We start from the raw sequence: 16324 nt of genomic DNA on the forward strand, positions 1-16324 counted from the left end.
AAATGTTATACAGAATGCCACCAGAACACCATCTCCACCCCTGCGTTGTCTATGCTTTTTAATTGACTGTTGCGTCTCTATTTTCTACAGCATATTGTTGGCCATAAGGTCTTCCGGACTGTTACTAATAATATTTCTCTGGTGTACATTACAGTTAATTGAAGTGCAGCAGCTGTCAGAATAATTACATGCTGATGTTTGCGACCTGGCAGGGAAGGATTACACTCAGCCACAAGCTCTGGAGGAGTTTCCTTTTCCTTTTTTTCTTCGTCTTCTTCTTCGACTTGCGAGCCAACGTTATTTCAGCCAAATGCCAACAGAAAAACTGGCTCTGAGACAGACGGAGGGAGAGGGACATGGATTCTGTTTGCCTAATTAGGTACACGCTCAGGGACACTGTGGAAAACTGTGGTAATCACAGCAGTTGTTTACAAATGGAAAAATATGGAAAATAAAATATCCAAGGCTGAAATCTAATGTTATATTTTACAAACAGCAAATATTAAAATGTTTTGCCTATCCTCCGGGAAAGAGAAATACATGGTTGGCATATTTCTCATCCAAGCAAAGTTTCTTTCAAATACAATTACAAAGTAAAACGCATCATTTAACAACAAGAAACTTAATCTTAGGATCTTATGTGTGTTAAGAGCTTAAAGTTCAAATCCAGCCCGTCAATTGACCACAACTTCTCCGTGCGGTTGTTGGCGAGGAGCAGATCCAATCTGCAGGAACCCACTGGACCTCCGTCTCCTCCATCTTCTCCAGGTCTGCCTTCAGCTCCCTGAACGCCACGGCGATATCTCCATTAACCATCACCTTGTCGAACAGGTGACCGTGCTGCTTCTCCATTGTTTCAGCTAAGTTGATCATATCCTCAAAATCCTCTTCCTGCAAAAAAAAGGGGACTTCTGTCAATGAATGAGAGAACAGGAGGCTACTGCTGGTTTCCTGTAGCTGTACTCTACTATGTGTGAGTCATTTCATGAACCATCAAGCAACAGAAGAAAAGAATCTGCACAATAAAAGTAATAAAACATCATATTACCAACATAAGGAAAAGGATCCCTATTACCATTTAGTACCCCAACGTGTTATGGGCATCAAATTGTAAAGTGACGCACACTCAAATTGACATTTTAGCGCAAACAATATTCAAATTAAAATGTAATCTTTTGCTAAATGAAATTAAAATTTAATCTTTTGCTAAATTGAATTACAAACTTACAGATATTGTTGTAATTTTGTAGAAAGTTACTTTTTCTCTTTTTACTTTCAGTTAATTTTTGATTTGTTTCAACAATTATGAACATTTAGTTAAGATTGAATATTTAGATTGAACAAATTGACAAACAAAACATTTCCTGCACCAAAATAACAATTACAGATATTGCTGTAATTCTAGTTACAAATCCATACCACTTTTTTACAGTTGTTCAGAGTTGTTTTCTGCCTGAGCCCCTTTAGAATACGAAGCGTAACAGATTTATAAGATGCAGAGAGTGTTATCCACCAGCTGCAGCACAACCCTGTGTCAGATCAGCCTGGACTGTCTGAGGCCTCTGCTGCTTGGCACTGGTCGAACTCCAGCCCTTGCAGGTGTTTGACCTTTGGGCTTTAATAAGGGCAGCAAACTCTGAGTGAGGAGCCAGATGGGGATGTCGAGAGAGACCCAGCATCTTCTTGTTTTGCCTGAAACACCTGGCTCATATACCTTCTCTTGTTTGGAAACCCACCAGCAAAACTAAATGGACACCCTCCGTCATGCATAGGGTTAGGTAATTCTTTTGAAACCATAACATATACACACAAGATGAAACCTGTCATCTTCTGGACAAAATCATCCATTCTAAAATGATGGAACCCGAAAAGCCACCCACCGAGCACCATTGTAACTCTCCATTCCTCTTAAATGTCTCTTAAATGCAAGAGTCAACCATGTGTCAGGCAAGATCTGTGCAAGACGGTTGTGTGTACATGTGCGGGGTTGGGTGGGTGTGTTACATCCAGGGTGTTTGACCTCACTCCGCCCTGCATGTTACAAGACATGTATCAAGCCTTGACTCTAGACGTGTTACCAGGTGGAATGTGATGCACATGTGCTTATGCCGTGTGTCTCTTACTGAAAAGATCTTGACTGGGTTTGCTTCGTCCTTATCGCAGATGAATTTCGCTCGCCGCCTGGTGAGACGTAGCTCCTCGATGCGTGGCGGCTTCACAAACACCACGTATGGTTTGAATTCAGATGTGTACACATGCTTTATTTTCTGCGATTGCAAAAATAAAAAAAGAAGAAAGGGAGGGGAACTGATGAAGGCAGTGTTTAAAGTACAATAAACAATGTAAACACGAGTCACAGGAGTAAACCCAGGTTTTAGAAGATCCGACCTTTGGCATGAAAACACAGAAAATCTGAATCATTCCATTTTGAGATCCTTGCTTAGTGTGAAGCTTCTGGCATTATTTCAAATCTGGCAGATAGAAAACTTGTTATATGTTGAATTTTGTGTCGAGGATTGCAGCACAGTTGAGCATTCTGAGTTGCAATCATGAGAGATTACTTTTCAGACTATGTAAAGGTTGTACAGGAAATAATATGCAGCATATCAACAGCTACAGGATTTTTTATTATTTTAAATATTTATTTTGCCCTTCACATCATTCTTTTGTGCAACACAGTGCTTGGGACTCCAAGCGACCTGGGGATGGAATAGAAAGCCTCTTCTGAATCACCAGTCCCTGAACTAGCAGGGTGTAACCCATGTGGAGGTTCACACTATCCTTCCCCACCACACACACCCTGACACACCAGCAAGCATGTGATCCCTCACTGGCTTCCCACCATGTCAACACGGCCAATAGGGCCTGGCCAAGCAGGAAGCACCGCTGCCAGGCACTCAACTCTTTAGTGGGGACACTTGGAAACATATTATTATATATATAAATGACATCAACAAGTCATATGATGAAAAACTGGAAGTTTAAATTCATTGTTTGTGCTAGGATGAAGCACCAGTGTGAATGATTCGAGGACCCGTGTGCAGTTTTGGCTCAAAAACGTCCTCCTTGGAAACCGGTCCAAGTTCCGTTGATTGAGTAAACATTTGTCTTGTTTATTGGCATATGATACGTACACTTGGATGTGCATCCAGGAGGCACACCTTGCCCTGGGCCATTACTCTGTGCGCAGAGTCTAGACTGGTTCCATAGTAATGACCTTTGTATCGCCCATACTCTATAAACCTGAAGGGAACAGGGACATTAACCGACAGATATGTGAGTTAGACAGAACGAAATGCTAAGAAGACAGCAGTGGATATCACTGTTATTAAAAGGGAGAAAAAGAGTGAGGGGGGGGGGGGGGGGATATATGCAGCATATACGCTACCTGTGAGTGAGAATGTCCTCCTCAAACATGTTAATTGACACAAAATGATAATCCACCCCTTCGTTCTCCTGCCGCCTCTTCTCACGTGTGGTGTCTGAAAGAGAAAGGGAGGCTGAAGTTGACTTCAAATAGCTGATAGCGCCTTTTAGCGTGCAGGCGATAAAGGCGACAGGTATGAAACGTGAAGATGCCGGTCTTACACGGCACAGTGACGCCATAACGGTCAGGGTTTGAGATTAGGAGCCTCTTCTTCAGTTCGCTGACGCCAACGCCGCTGGGCCCTAGAAAAACAAAGATCAAAACAGTATCATGGTGTGCTAATGTCCAGCATCAAATGGACTCGGTGATCTGGAGACACATCTGTCTTTATCATCAGAGAGGGGGAGAGGCAGACAGACAGAGCTCTGATTTCAACCTGATTTCAGTCTGAAAGTGATTCTCCAAACAGCTTCGCTCTATTCTCTCTGTCTGTGTCTCTCTATCGAACGTTCCACACCCTACGGAAAATTTATAGTATCAAAGGCGCACAGTATCAGTGTCATTACAGTGTAGGATGCACAGGATGAAGTGCACACACATACACACACACACACACACACACACACACACACACACACAGACTGTGGCATCTGGGATTTTCTTCTACTGCAGCTATGTCCATCCCCAGATTGCATCAGACTCTAATGGAGAACTGTCTGAAAGTAGGATTCCTGACATACCTGCCTTTTCCATCATTGTGTTGCATGAGCTCGATACATTACAAAATATCAAGTTGATTGACCCCTCCACTCGTACACTGCTAATGTGCTTCACAGCTGCTCCACACAACTGAAGAGGAACATCACCAGGCTATGTTATTTTTTTTTTCTGTCCTATCTGTAGAGTGTGACCGATCACTGTTGCCAATTTCCCCTGGGGCATAACCGTCTATTGTTTCCCTCTTAATGTGTATACAATGCAAACTGAGAGGATATATTTCCAACCTGGTCAAACATTATCCAGCTGGTCCTGTTTTAGCGATAAAGGGTTTCGGTTTTCCGGTCTTTAACACTCATTGCCAATAAAGTATATATTCTTAATGATGACCTCTAGTCAATGAAGAGCCTTCGCAGCAGACAGTAAAACGTAATTCAGAGTCGGGGTAAGCTCCAACTCAATTAAATAGGTCTAAATCTAAATCCAAGCTGTCTTGACTGTTCCAGCTTGATGATGGAGCAATTGGCTGACATCATGTGGGATCTTTTTCACAATCTGCTCATCCCCTTGCTCTCCATTCATCTATCATTTATCTCTGCTTTGCTTTTTCTTGCACCTCCTGAGTTCATTGTGTTCTTTCTTGCAGTCCCTTAGTTACAGATGACCTACAGTTGTATCGTGATATGACGTTAAAAAGACCTTCCGCGAGGCTCCACGTGATATTCCCTGGGGAGCGATATAGCTCAGCAATACATAGAGCAGGCCTTCAGGATTGGCAGGGAACTGAATCTGGGGTGGGCCACAAGGTTACTTAAGAGAACACAATATATTCTGACTGAGAGTTTTCTGACAGTGTTTACGTACTTCTGATGGGAAAGGATTGTTCTTGCACTCAGGAGTCGGAACATATTTCTTCATCAGTGTGTAACCTTTTTCTTTGATCAACAACAGTTTCTATAATACTGTCCTTTTAGCGAATGGGATCATGTTATTTCGATTTTTTGGGGGGACAAAAAAAAAGGCTGTGGGATAATATAAAACAGAACGCAACCAGTGGCCGCTGTGTATACAGTGCTACCATGCTCTAACCTGTGTATAAAGCAAAGTTAGACAATTCACACTGCTGGAACCCATTTTGAAGCATTTGTGCTTCATAAATAAACCCTCCACACAACATGGAAATCTGTCATTCAAATATCTTAATCTTACTTACCAACCAGAACGACCAGGCGGTGTCTGTCCTTGGGGTCTCGGTGATAGGGGGACACCTCTATGTAGGCGGGGGGATGAAATGAGCCATGTACCCCTTCACTCCACCTCCTGGACCGAGCCACCTCTCTGGCCCAACTGCTCTTTCTGCCTAGTCGGAAACTTCTTCTTAAACCAGCTGGAAAAGAGGTAGAGAGGCCTCAGACTTTCTGAGTTTATCAGTGTATATATGTATGAGTGTTTTAATAAGTATACCAACCCACCTGTCAGGCCTATCACTGAAAACTAGCAGAAGGATATTCTCATTGCAAGAACCATGAAACCCTAAAATGAACTTGTAATGTTGATATTTGAGTGTGTTGGCAAATAAACCTGTACCAGTTTATACACCAAGCAGATTCGGGAAAATATTAGCAGACATTTGTCATATATAAAGTGTATTATTCACTTCCCTTTTGCTCAGTTTTTAGTCTCCACCAATTTCTGAGGAAAATACAGCTCAGTTCATCAGCTAGTTGGTAATGGATACTGACAGGTATATAGTAACAGGTACGATGTAGTAACTTGCAAACTGGCTGGCAAGGATAAGGCCATTTCAAGTGAAACTGTGTAAAATCCTGTAATATCTTTACAAAAACACCTTTTCACAAGAATAAAAGGTGAAAGGGATAAAGGAGCTTGGTCTGGGCCGACCCTATTTACAGATTCAACAGCAGGTGATGAAAACAAACTTAAACCCGTGCTTCTCCCTCTCTTGTTATGAGAACCAGAGTTGACTAACTGGATGTGGTGCAAGTTGTGTATTTTGTTGCTTCTCCTGTTTGTCGTTCCGAACTGTCGACAGAGAGGTACTGGACAACGACGGGGGTGCGAGACCTATCACATCTCTTTGAAAAATGTGAACGTCATGAAAGTTGCCACAGTCATTTAGACAACACAATGAGGCCACATTTTTGCGGCAGGCTTAGCGTTGCTCGGCAGCTCGATGAGGTCTTCAGGATTGGCATTTTGTGTGTTGTGTTGTTTTTGTTGGGTCTGGCTTCAGTTTGTTTGCGCCACCTCAAGAAATTGCATCACCAGCCACAACTAGTCTGGTGGCAAATTCCTTTGGATTCATCCCTATGAGCGACCCCATTCATATTACATAGTCATTTGATCCACTCGTCCGAGCAGCTTTCAGAACACAGACAGACTGAATACATTTTTTTTGTCTTGACACAATGCTAAATGCGTGTTTTCTTTCAATCGCAATTTTGAGGTAAATGAATGGGCTTAATTCCTTCAGAACTTTGGAATTTGGAATTTCCTCACCATCCATTTAATAGTGCTTCCCTTGGCGTTCCATACGGACATCTCTTTAAAACACGAGAACAATTAAGGGATCAGCTTTGACAACCGAAAACACGTCAGAAGGGAGAGCCACGGCTGAAATGTGAGGCAGAACTGAGTACGACATCATTTAAGGAATCTTCAACACTGCCACCCAGAGTCTGGTGTCAAGCACAGAGCTGCGACAACATCCTGAACAGTACACATTACAGTCAAGAATCAACAACTCTGTCATGTGTGGCTTGTAGGCCGTCTGGCGTGCAGTGTCTGCCATGCGACTGTGGTCTGGTCTGGCCTGGCTTGGCAGGCCCTGCAGTCTTTCATGATGTTAACTGCAGTTAAGTGATGGTGCCAGGCTTTCTTTGACGTCAGCTGTAATTTCACTTTGTAAGCATATCTGTCCATTTCCTCTCTGGGCTTCACTTTAAGACTCATGGCTCTATGGGTAGAGATTTCAGACGATTGTTTACATGGGATTTAAATGGATGACTTCACTCATAAATGGGAACGGGTAATACATACAGTGTAAAACCAATGCTGTGCAGAAAATTAAAACTGATTTTTCCTTGAATGAAATAAGGTCTAGAGGAAAAACATATTGTAATGGCTGAATTAATTCTGGCAGCGAAGTTCTCTTCTGTTACTGAAAATGCTCTGTTACTGAAAACCAGAATTCCATTATTCCTGGTTATGAGACACACTGTTGAGGAGATGAGAGGTCACTTACTGGACCAGGACCCGTCATGTTAAGATTACATATGAACCCTAATATTCAAAAGTGAAAGCCAAAGTATCTTAATCACCTCTAGTGGCTGACTGCAATATTGCTTACAAACCCAACCTCCTCCATGTTAGTCGAAGGAACATGGACAGAACTAAAAGTCAATGTACATTTTAAATAATTTTTTCTGAAAGATGGTTTCTGTCATTGCGTAATGTTCAAACATTAATCTTGTTTTTTCTGTTTAGTTTTGATTTGATATTTGATGCTAGTAGGATTAAGTACATTATACTGATTGACAGTTGAAACCAACTGTGATTGGTCGAGTGCATGTAATCCTGACTTCAATTTTAGTGCTCCCTGCCCTAACTGCTACTGCACAGACTAGTCATCATGTCATCCATCTTTTACAGTCTACGACTCTATGTCTACTGTGGCCCACAAGCAAATTCTCAAATGCAGCTGTTTATAGTAGGCAGAGTTAGTGAGCAAATCGATGAATGTAAACTAAAATGCACCTCTAGGTTCATGAGAGTTATCTGACATTTACACAGTTTGATGTTCACAAAAACTCCAAAAAGATGTTTGTTACATTTGTCATGGAACCACAAATAATGTAACCCTCATCTTTGCATAATGTGGAGCAGCGGTTCACAGCACGCATGGCTATTTCAGAGGTTTCACAAACTATTATCACTCTAAAGGCATTTCACACGTAGTTTTTTCAATCTAAAACCTGCATCGGAAAACATTTGGGGTGTACGGGGTGTTGTGTGCCTTCCATCTGTTTGTAATCTTGCTGTGCTAATTAAAGCCAACTGGCTGCTGGTGCATTTAGGTTTACATTTAACAGATAGATGTGATAACTTGGCAAGAAAACAAGTACACATATTTCCCAAAATGTCAAGGTATTCTTTAAAGAACAGACAGATCTGTTAAAATAAATCTGTTAGCAAGACACAAGGGAGTTCATGCTATTTGCCTGGTTTACCTGTCGTTACCATGTAATAACCTGAACATGGATAACACTAGACTATGTCCAGTCTCTCTCACTAACTCTGCCTCTGATTACACTGCATGCAGTCATTCAGTCATACAGCATCAATATGGTTTTACACGCCAAGCACAGAGGAAACACAGAGTCTGAACCCCGTCCTCAGGTGGAGCATGGCCTGAGATTAGATAACCTGCACATTATTAAATGCACATGACTCTTAGAAATGATATAATGCAACATCTGTAAGTTCCTTGCCTTGCATAGACGTCAGGAGCATTTTTACAATCAGGTCTACGTGCACGCCCCCAAATGAACATCCTGCACTGCTCACAAGCACATCATGTCCAATCCATGAGATCAAGACAAATGGGATAAATGAGAAGGTTAGAACCACATTTACTGGTCTAGTCCTTCCCCCCCAAATCTCTATACAATAAAACAACATCATCTTATGAACGGAACTTCTGCACTTATAACTGGGGTCTCCTTTCTGGAAGGTCTTCATAGTTTTTCAAGACAGATTCAATACACAGTAGTTTGATTTGATTTGATTTGATTTGATTTGATTTGGGTGTTGTTGTGAGCTGTTATGTCCACTCGCCCCCCCCCCCAGTTTCATTGTCTTTCATCATACTCATCTCGTTGCCAGTATGACAGTGGAACAAGTTTAACATCTCACCGACGTGGATCCCAGTTAGAGCTCCGTAGTCTACATCCTCCATGACTGGAAAAACAGGAAAAGTGAAGAGGAAAGAGTGAGGAAATCGTGGACACAAACCACAGGAGGATGACACGTGCGTTGCTCTGAAACTTTATACTAAAAGTATTAACATGTGTTCTGACCCAAATGTCCTAATATTGTGCTTTGGAAAGTCTAATAGTAGTTTTATTTAGACATGATATCCCTTATATTAGAATTTGTAATAACTACCTTACTCTTACAAAGTGATTGCTGGTGAAAAACTAAAGCACATTGTGGGAGGCCAGAGGCTTAACCTGCACGGTTACAACGGAGGAAAATGTCTTCAAATGCTCTCCAGTTACATGATTAATATCGTTTGTTAACAACTCTTCAAATCTTTAAAAAACCAAAACCAAATCCTGAAAATGCTCCTGTGTATTATATCATTTCAATTATTCTGATGGTAAGTTTGGAAAAGCAAATTTAAACAGACAGTACCTTCCCCCTCATCTGCGGAGCATGTGGAGAAAGACAAAAGTTGTGAGTGTGACAGGAGGGCGGCAGAGCTCACCCATGACCTTCGGTCTGACCTCTCAGCTCTGCACAGAGGGAACTCCAATGTGTTTATTGTAAAGTGTTAAAAGGTAGTTTTATTATTTTCATGTGCGGTGAGTTTATGGACAAACGTTGGCTCAGCACCTGGTGGTTTGACTTGCCGAGGCTTGAACAGGGCTTTGGGTCGCTGTAGTGCGACTCTCCTGTAGGAGGCCAGATGGAACAAGCACAAATCAAAACAGGACTTAATCAAAAGGACTGACAGATGTAGGTCTTTTTCACAGCAGACACTTTCACAAGTCACTTGGAAAGTCACAGTTGTAAATATGCGCTGGTTTAGAACTGTGGCCTAACAGCAAGAAAGTTCCTGGTTCTAATCCTTGTTTGGAGGAGGTCTTTATGTAGGGAGTTTGCATGTTCTCCCCGTGGCTGCTTGGGATTTCTCCAGCGACTCTTCCCCCCCAGTTCAGAGATATTCAGATTGGGTTTAGGTTAATTGGGAACTTTACATTGGCAATAAGTGGGAATGTGAGCTTAAATGGTTGTCTCTGTATGTTGGCCCTGCACTACACTGGCGACCTGACCTGGGTGTACCCTGCCTCTTGCCAAATGTCAGCTGGGATTGGGACCCGCTTCCTCTGTGACCCTCAAAGGATAAACTTGACATATTATGGATGGATGGAGTCATTGTCATGTTATCAGGAACACCTTTCTATGACAGTCAAAATATCTGCTGTTAAAAAAGAACATATTGGACAGTTTTGTTGTAAAAAGTGGATGAATCAAAAGCAAAACGCACCTCTCATGGAGCTGGGGGGAGGGGATCAGCCCAGCCCGACTGTGGCTGTCGCCGAGGTGACAAGCCTGCCACCAGGTGTCATCCTCCATGTTCACAATCTGCAGGACGTCGCCTCTTTTAAAGGAAACCGCTGCATCTTTGCACGGGACGGTGGGGTCCTCGTTTGGATCATAATCAAACAGAGCCCGTACAAAGAGCTTGAGAAAGATAATCATTGAATATTGTTAGCATTCAAACAGACTGGTGACAAAAGAAAATACCCATATTTGTTTTTTTATATATTTATTTGTATTTCTCTTTGTCTACAGCAGGTTCGTGAACCTCTGTATCCTGGCAGCGGATGTCTTTGTCTGCTTTGCTTTCACATGTACGTGTCATTTTTGAGAAATGACCACAATCACTGAAAATAATTTGTCTTAATTCATTGCAAATGTTTGCTGCTCCGAGAGTTTCCAGCTTGGACGTCGTGTATGGTGTGGTGCGAGCAACAATTCTTTCTGAACAGAGAGATTGGTGGAATGTGACATTTTCCACATAAGGTGTTTAGATTTATGGTTAATGTTAAATTGAGTAGATACAGCTCAGCAGATGGGATGTCTATAGAATTATAATTCATGTGTTTTAAGGATGAAAATTGTGATGAGGCCTTATCCTTGACGGTCTGATCTGAGTTTAGTTCTTGACAACCACGCTACTGCTGTGACAGCATCATGGCAAAATCACAAAATATAACCAAACACTCAAGACTCCACTGATTTCTCTCTTCTTATCAAAAGCAGGTGGTTAGAGCTCCCGCTGCAGCCAGCTTTAATTATTTATTTAAAAAATAATAAAATTGCAATAGATTACCGTAGGTTAATATTTACTGTACCTTCTTCTTCTTTGACAACATCTCTTCCTTTAAGGAGGCCGGGATGATCGTAAATGTGACGTTACCCTGATATCGAGCCTGTGCAACAACAGCAATATTAAGAAATAGTTTCATACTTTGGGAAGATCCACACCACTCTCACATGTTAAGTATCTCTGCCCAGCGGCTTAGAGCATAGAGCCTGGAAATGGAGGAAACAGCTAGCCTGTGTGAATAAAAAAGGTTAAGCACATTTCAGGTTCACATATGTTCATAACATTTATTCAAGGGTGGGGCAAGGGGGGCACTGAATCAGATTGGCCCCCTGAAGTGCCAATGTTGTTAGTAGCCTTTTTCTTTTAAATAAACTAGTCACTTACATATAATACTAACAATACAAGTGTTGGAGAGAAAGACATTTTATTATCTGAGCTTTTTTGAAGACATGAACTTAAACAAGGAACCAATTTGAAAATGTATTCAATAATGTGTGGCTTTGCTTAAAGCTATGGAGCTAACAGTAAACAAGGAATGTCTTGAATGTGCAGCTTACTGGATCGGGAAATGTGATGGGTGTTTTACAAAAATCCTAGTTGCACTGGGTAATGTTTCCCTGCATCATCATAAACATTGGCACTATAGACTCTAATCTGAGCTATAGATTCCCACTGGCATGTTGCTGTGAGTAGTACAGCAGTCTACACATTGTTAATAATAGCACACCACATATGGAATCATCTACACCAGGAAATAACATTTAACAACTTGCTGTTACTCCTGTTTGAGAAAGCTTTGCTTAAAACTACAGCATCTTAAGAATTTGGAGAACCTTTTCAAAGATGAAATATATTTCATTTAAGTTTTACATCTTCATTGCGTACAAATTGGGTTGGAGCCACAGACATGTCGTAGAGGATTCAAGGTTTTTTATATTGTATTTGTCTTCACATGAATTTGATAACAATGACAAAAATACAAATAATAACACCAGTGAAGCAAACAAACAAGCAGTAGAACACTTACCATAAGAGGAAGGATTTCCTTTGGCTTCCTGTTCTCCAGTGAGACTCCATTCACCTCTTTCAGCTCATCGCCTTCATGGATCAGACCTTCAAAGTGTTGGAGACACAGACGGAAAATTGTACCACATGCTCTTCTCTCTAGGATGCATATGTCATATTATGGTCTTACCACATCATATTCTGTAGAAAGTTTCATCAGTTTACCACTTTTATCAGCTGCACCTCCTCGCATGATCCTCGCCACCACAATGGCCCCGGTCGCTTTATCCCTCTTAATCGTTGCCCCCTTGAGGATGGCGATGTGGGGGTGAAGGAATGACGGACAAACAGGAGAGTAAATGCACAGAGGCAAAGAGGTTATGTGATTCAGACAGTAAAAACAAAATGTTGATTGTTTTTACAGTCAACAAAGGTTGTTTGTATCAAGAAGGGGCCGTTTAGCCAGCTGCCGTCATGTAACACACTGCACGCTGGAAAAGATTATCCAAATCAGCATTATTTTCAACAGATGTTACTGATGTGCAGCAAATCACAATGGAAAGAGCCTCTTATGTAGATGACTACAATCAGCTCATAGTCGGGTGTAACCCTGTTGTCTGAAAAACAGGAACATGCTGAATCGATCAGAGACCGTGTCAGCAAAAGGTCAGACCCCTTCCACTCGAGTTTTAGGATCAATACAAACATATGTTCCTTATTATTTGACATCATTAAGTTAATTATTCTCATATTTAACCCTAAACCATATTTTTCCTTTAAAAAAAAGAAGATTGAACTCATCTACACTGTGTTAAGTTTTGGTTATTTGTTTGTCTTTTAGTTAGTTTGATCTAAAAAAAAAAAACCTGGCCACACTTTTCTTACGTGATATTTGGTAAAAAGTGAAGCCACAGGCTGAGAAATCAAATGATTACGTTTGATGTGGATCCATGAATTCTGTAATGGAATTTTAACTTTGCTTGTGAGGTCATTTGTAAAAATGTCTGCTATTTTCTAATGAATTGGACCAACTTGCATGGAAGAGAATCTGGCACAGGTACCAAATAGCTGTCCCACACTATATGTATTGTTTTCCAGATACAAATTTAAAAAAATTGAATTTATTTTTATTGTTCAATAACAAATTTAGAGGATTTTGTGGCCTTGTCGGAGTTATGTGCTCTTTGTAGCTTCATCTGTTTTCGAACCCAGTTCCACTTAATCAAGGAAATTTGCAGAAATAAGTGACAATGGTTTGGAAGAAGGTGAAATGAGGTAGATCATTCCGGGAATATCCAGAAACTGAGCTGTGATTAAAGACCTTGAAACAGGTTGATTTACATAAGAAATAGAACGGAAATGATCCCAATCCCTTAAAGGACTCCATTAGGAGGCATATTTGTGCCTACACACACACACACACACACACACACACACACGCACGCACACAAACACACACACACATAAACACAGCAGATATATGGCAACAAAGATGTGGAAGAATTGACTCTGCAATTTCCAGGTTGAGGAAAATGAGCAGCAGCCCAGAGGCAGAGGTGATCCAGGCGGCTGCAGGAACTCTTTCTTGTTTCCCATAATCCCGAGAGCTTTCGTTGTGCTACACCTGGACATACGTGGCTTTAGCGCCTCGCTATTTAAGTTGACAACACGCAATAAGTTCAGTCGCCAACAATTCAGCCTTGACTCTCGTGGATGTTTATGCCTCATGTCCTTCTACTCTGTAATACTGTTATCGTGGCTAGACAAATGCAATTGCTGTGAAACATGGTTATTGTCGAAAGATAAATACTTTGGGTTTTTTTGTGCATACTGAGGCCACGTAGACCAAATTAGAAACAGGTTTACATGTAGCCAAATACTGCTTTCCTCTCTAAGCCTCCTTGCCCATGCGAACAGTGAAAAAGATATAGTTTAAAAGTAGTTTCATGTTTTTGATATTTCTTGGTCATTATTTGTGATTACATGAAGCTTTAATGGATTAATACATTTTTAGTTACCTTTAGTTGCTTCATAGAATTTTAAGGGAACTTTGAGGTATCGGTGGAGTAGGCATGCCCCATATTGACTCCCATTCTAGATTACATAACAGTCTTGATTTTCTTTAATTAGAAGCTGTACCTCGCCATCACCAATCTTTTAAATTTTGTTCTTTTGACTGAGAGTTAGCTGAGAAGATTGAGACCAGTGTGATATGTTTATCCCAACATAAAAATGCAGCGAGAGCCATTGGGCAGACTTGAATGAAGACTAGAAAGAGAGGGACTTACCAAGGGAAAAACACCTCCACAGCTAATTTATGAACATGTTTCAGTAGATCTCTGGATGTAGAAAGGTTAGATCCAGATAACCATGCAAGCAAACAGGTTAAAGACTGGCCTCAATCTTCATTAACTTTATGCAAGAACGTGTAAATGGATTTCCTCAAATGTTGAACTAATTACGTAAACAAAACAAGAGATAGATTTAGTTTTTTCCGTCAACATTTAAACACAATGACACAGTCACTGACCAGCGGCTCTTTGGTTTTGACCAGGCTGACAATTTTAACTGAATCCTCGTCCTCCTCCAGTACATCGTCAGGTACTGGTGGAAGAGACGGCTCAAAGTCCCTCTGCGCTACAGCGTCATGGACGAGCAGGAGACTCTGTGAGGGAAACAGAAACACAGTGGATTCAGACCTTACACTGTGAACTGTAGGTGCTGTGAGTGGATGTGGTTAGTGAGTAGGGATGCAAAGGGGCGGAACATTTCCGTTAAATTTTCGGCAAATTTTTTGAAACTTTCCATGGGAAGATATGCTCAGGAATTTGGGGAATTTAAAAAAAAAAAATGCAAATTAAACGCTGAGCAATAAAAGCATCATTCAAAACACTATTTTAAGGATATATGGAATGCAGCATACGCTGCAAGTTGAATTTCAACCCTACACTGTGCATTCTTCCATCGCATGCACAGATAAGTCCCGGTATCCTGCACACTACAGCAGCGGACTGGTGTGCAGGACTAGTCAAGTAAGTTTCGATGATATTTCTGGGGAAAATATATTAGAGTGCTGATTGAGGATGGTTCAAGAAGGACACAAAGATGCAGAAGCATATATTCATGTGCCCAAAGTTTCCTCAGGGCTCAAATCAGCCTATGACAAAACAAAATGTTCATATCTATGTCTGTATATGACAAGGCAAATAGAGATAGTATAAATTACTCACAACATCTCGCTTATTCCCGTTAATTCATGTATATTCACGTATATTCCTGTTAATTCCCATGAAAAGTTTCCAACTTTGAATATTCCCAGAATTTTGCAACCCTATACGTAAGTGTGAGTGCAACCCTATACGTGAGTGGATCCATCTCTTTCAGACACATTTTGCCGCCATGTTGACTTGGGCCGACCTTGTTGATAGATTTTCCAGAGGGATCCATCATGGAAGGCGTTGATCTTGTTCATGTCACATTTTACTGCGCGCCAGCATTCCGGGGCCAAAAAGGAGAACGGACGTTGACACTGCTTTGCACAGGTTTGAGACAGCGAAATTAAATGTGGTTGTAAAGTTAAGGAAATGCATTTACTCAAACAAAAGTACAACCAGTCCGAGTTGACTTACTCAAGCCGACTTGGAGGTGAATGAGGGTGTGAGAACATTTAAACAAATTTGGCCGACAGCCTCCGCTCACTACACTGACTGAATCCAAACACAGCCCTGTTGGTCGCAGTGTTGCCCGTGTCGACATGAGCCACACTTGATTTACAGTAGTTGTGAGTAGACTGCCAGCCTGCGGGCCACCTGAGAGCAGCCCCCCACTGCACCCCCTCCGCCTGCAGTCGTACTGGCTCAGCGCATTTTCCAAAGCAGGGCTGTGGATTATTCTGTGAGTCATAATTAATTCCCAGACAATTCAGTTTACTTTGTTTGAGAATGCTGGCAGCGTGCAGCCCCTCGGGTTTGTTTGCAGGGTAAACATTCGGGGTAAACATGACTCCATTGCTGTGATTCTGCACAGACTATAGCACCAAAACAAGGAGAATTAACTGTAATGTAAAATAAGAAGAAGAAGACGGGGGAACATCTGCA

General features: G+C 41.4%; 1 protein-coding gene across 1 annotated transcript in view; it reads right to left on the reverse strand.

Annotated features, from left to right (window-relative positions):
- LOC133968344 (MAGUK p55 subfamily member 7-like) overlaps window positions 1-16324 on the reverse strand; it is a 23817-nt gene continuing 7493 nt past the window's right edge. Inside the window, exons 6-19 of the mRNA XM_062404330.1 lie at window positions 14758-14892; window positions 12453-12534; window positions 12250-12335; window positions 11248-11325; window positions 10377-10573; window positions 9722-9780; window positions 9521-9532; window positions 8996-9064; window positions 5298-5471; window positions 3589-3669; window positions 3389-3482; window positions 3135-3243; window positions 2124-2267; window positions 1-891 (exon numbers count right to left, since the gene is read on the reverse strand). Of these exons, the coding sequence (XP_062260314.1) occupies window positions 661-891; window positions 2124-2267; window positions 3135-3243; window positions 3389-3482; window positions 3589-3669; window positions 5298-5471; window positions 8996-9064; window positions 9521-9532; window positions 9722-9780; window positions 10377-10573; window positions 11248-11325; window positions 12250-12335; window positions 12453-12534; window positions 14758-14892 (1551 nt within the window). The 3' untranslated portion in view covers window positions 1-660. The remainder of the gene's footprint in view (window positions 892-2123; window positions 2268-3134; window positions 3244-3388; window positions 3483-3588; window positions 3670-5297; window positions 5472-8995; window positions 9065-9520; window positions 9533-9721; window positions 9781-10376; window positions 10574-11247; window positions 11326-12249; window positions 12336-12452; window positions 12535-14757; window positions 14893-16324) is intronic.

Source organism: Platichthys flesus, chromosome 14 (assembly GCF_949316205.1).
Source record: "Platichthys flesus chromosome 14, fPlaFle2.1, whole genome shotgun sequence".
In the NCBI taxonomy this organism is placed as follows: domain Eukaryota; kingdom Metazoa; phylum Chordata; class Actinopteri; order Pleuronectiformes; family Pleuronectidae; genus Platichthys; species Platichthys flesus.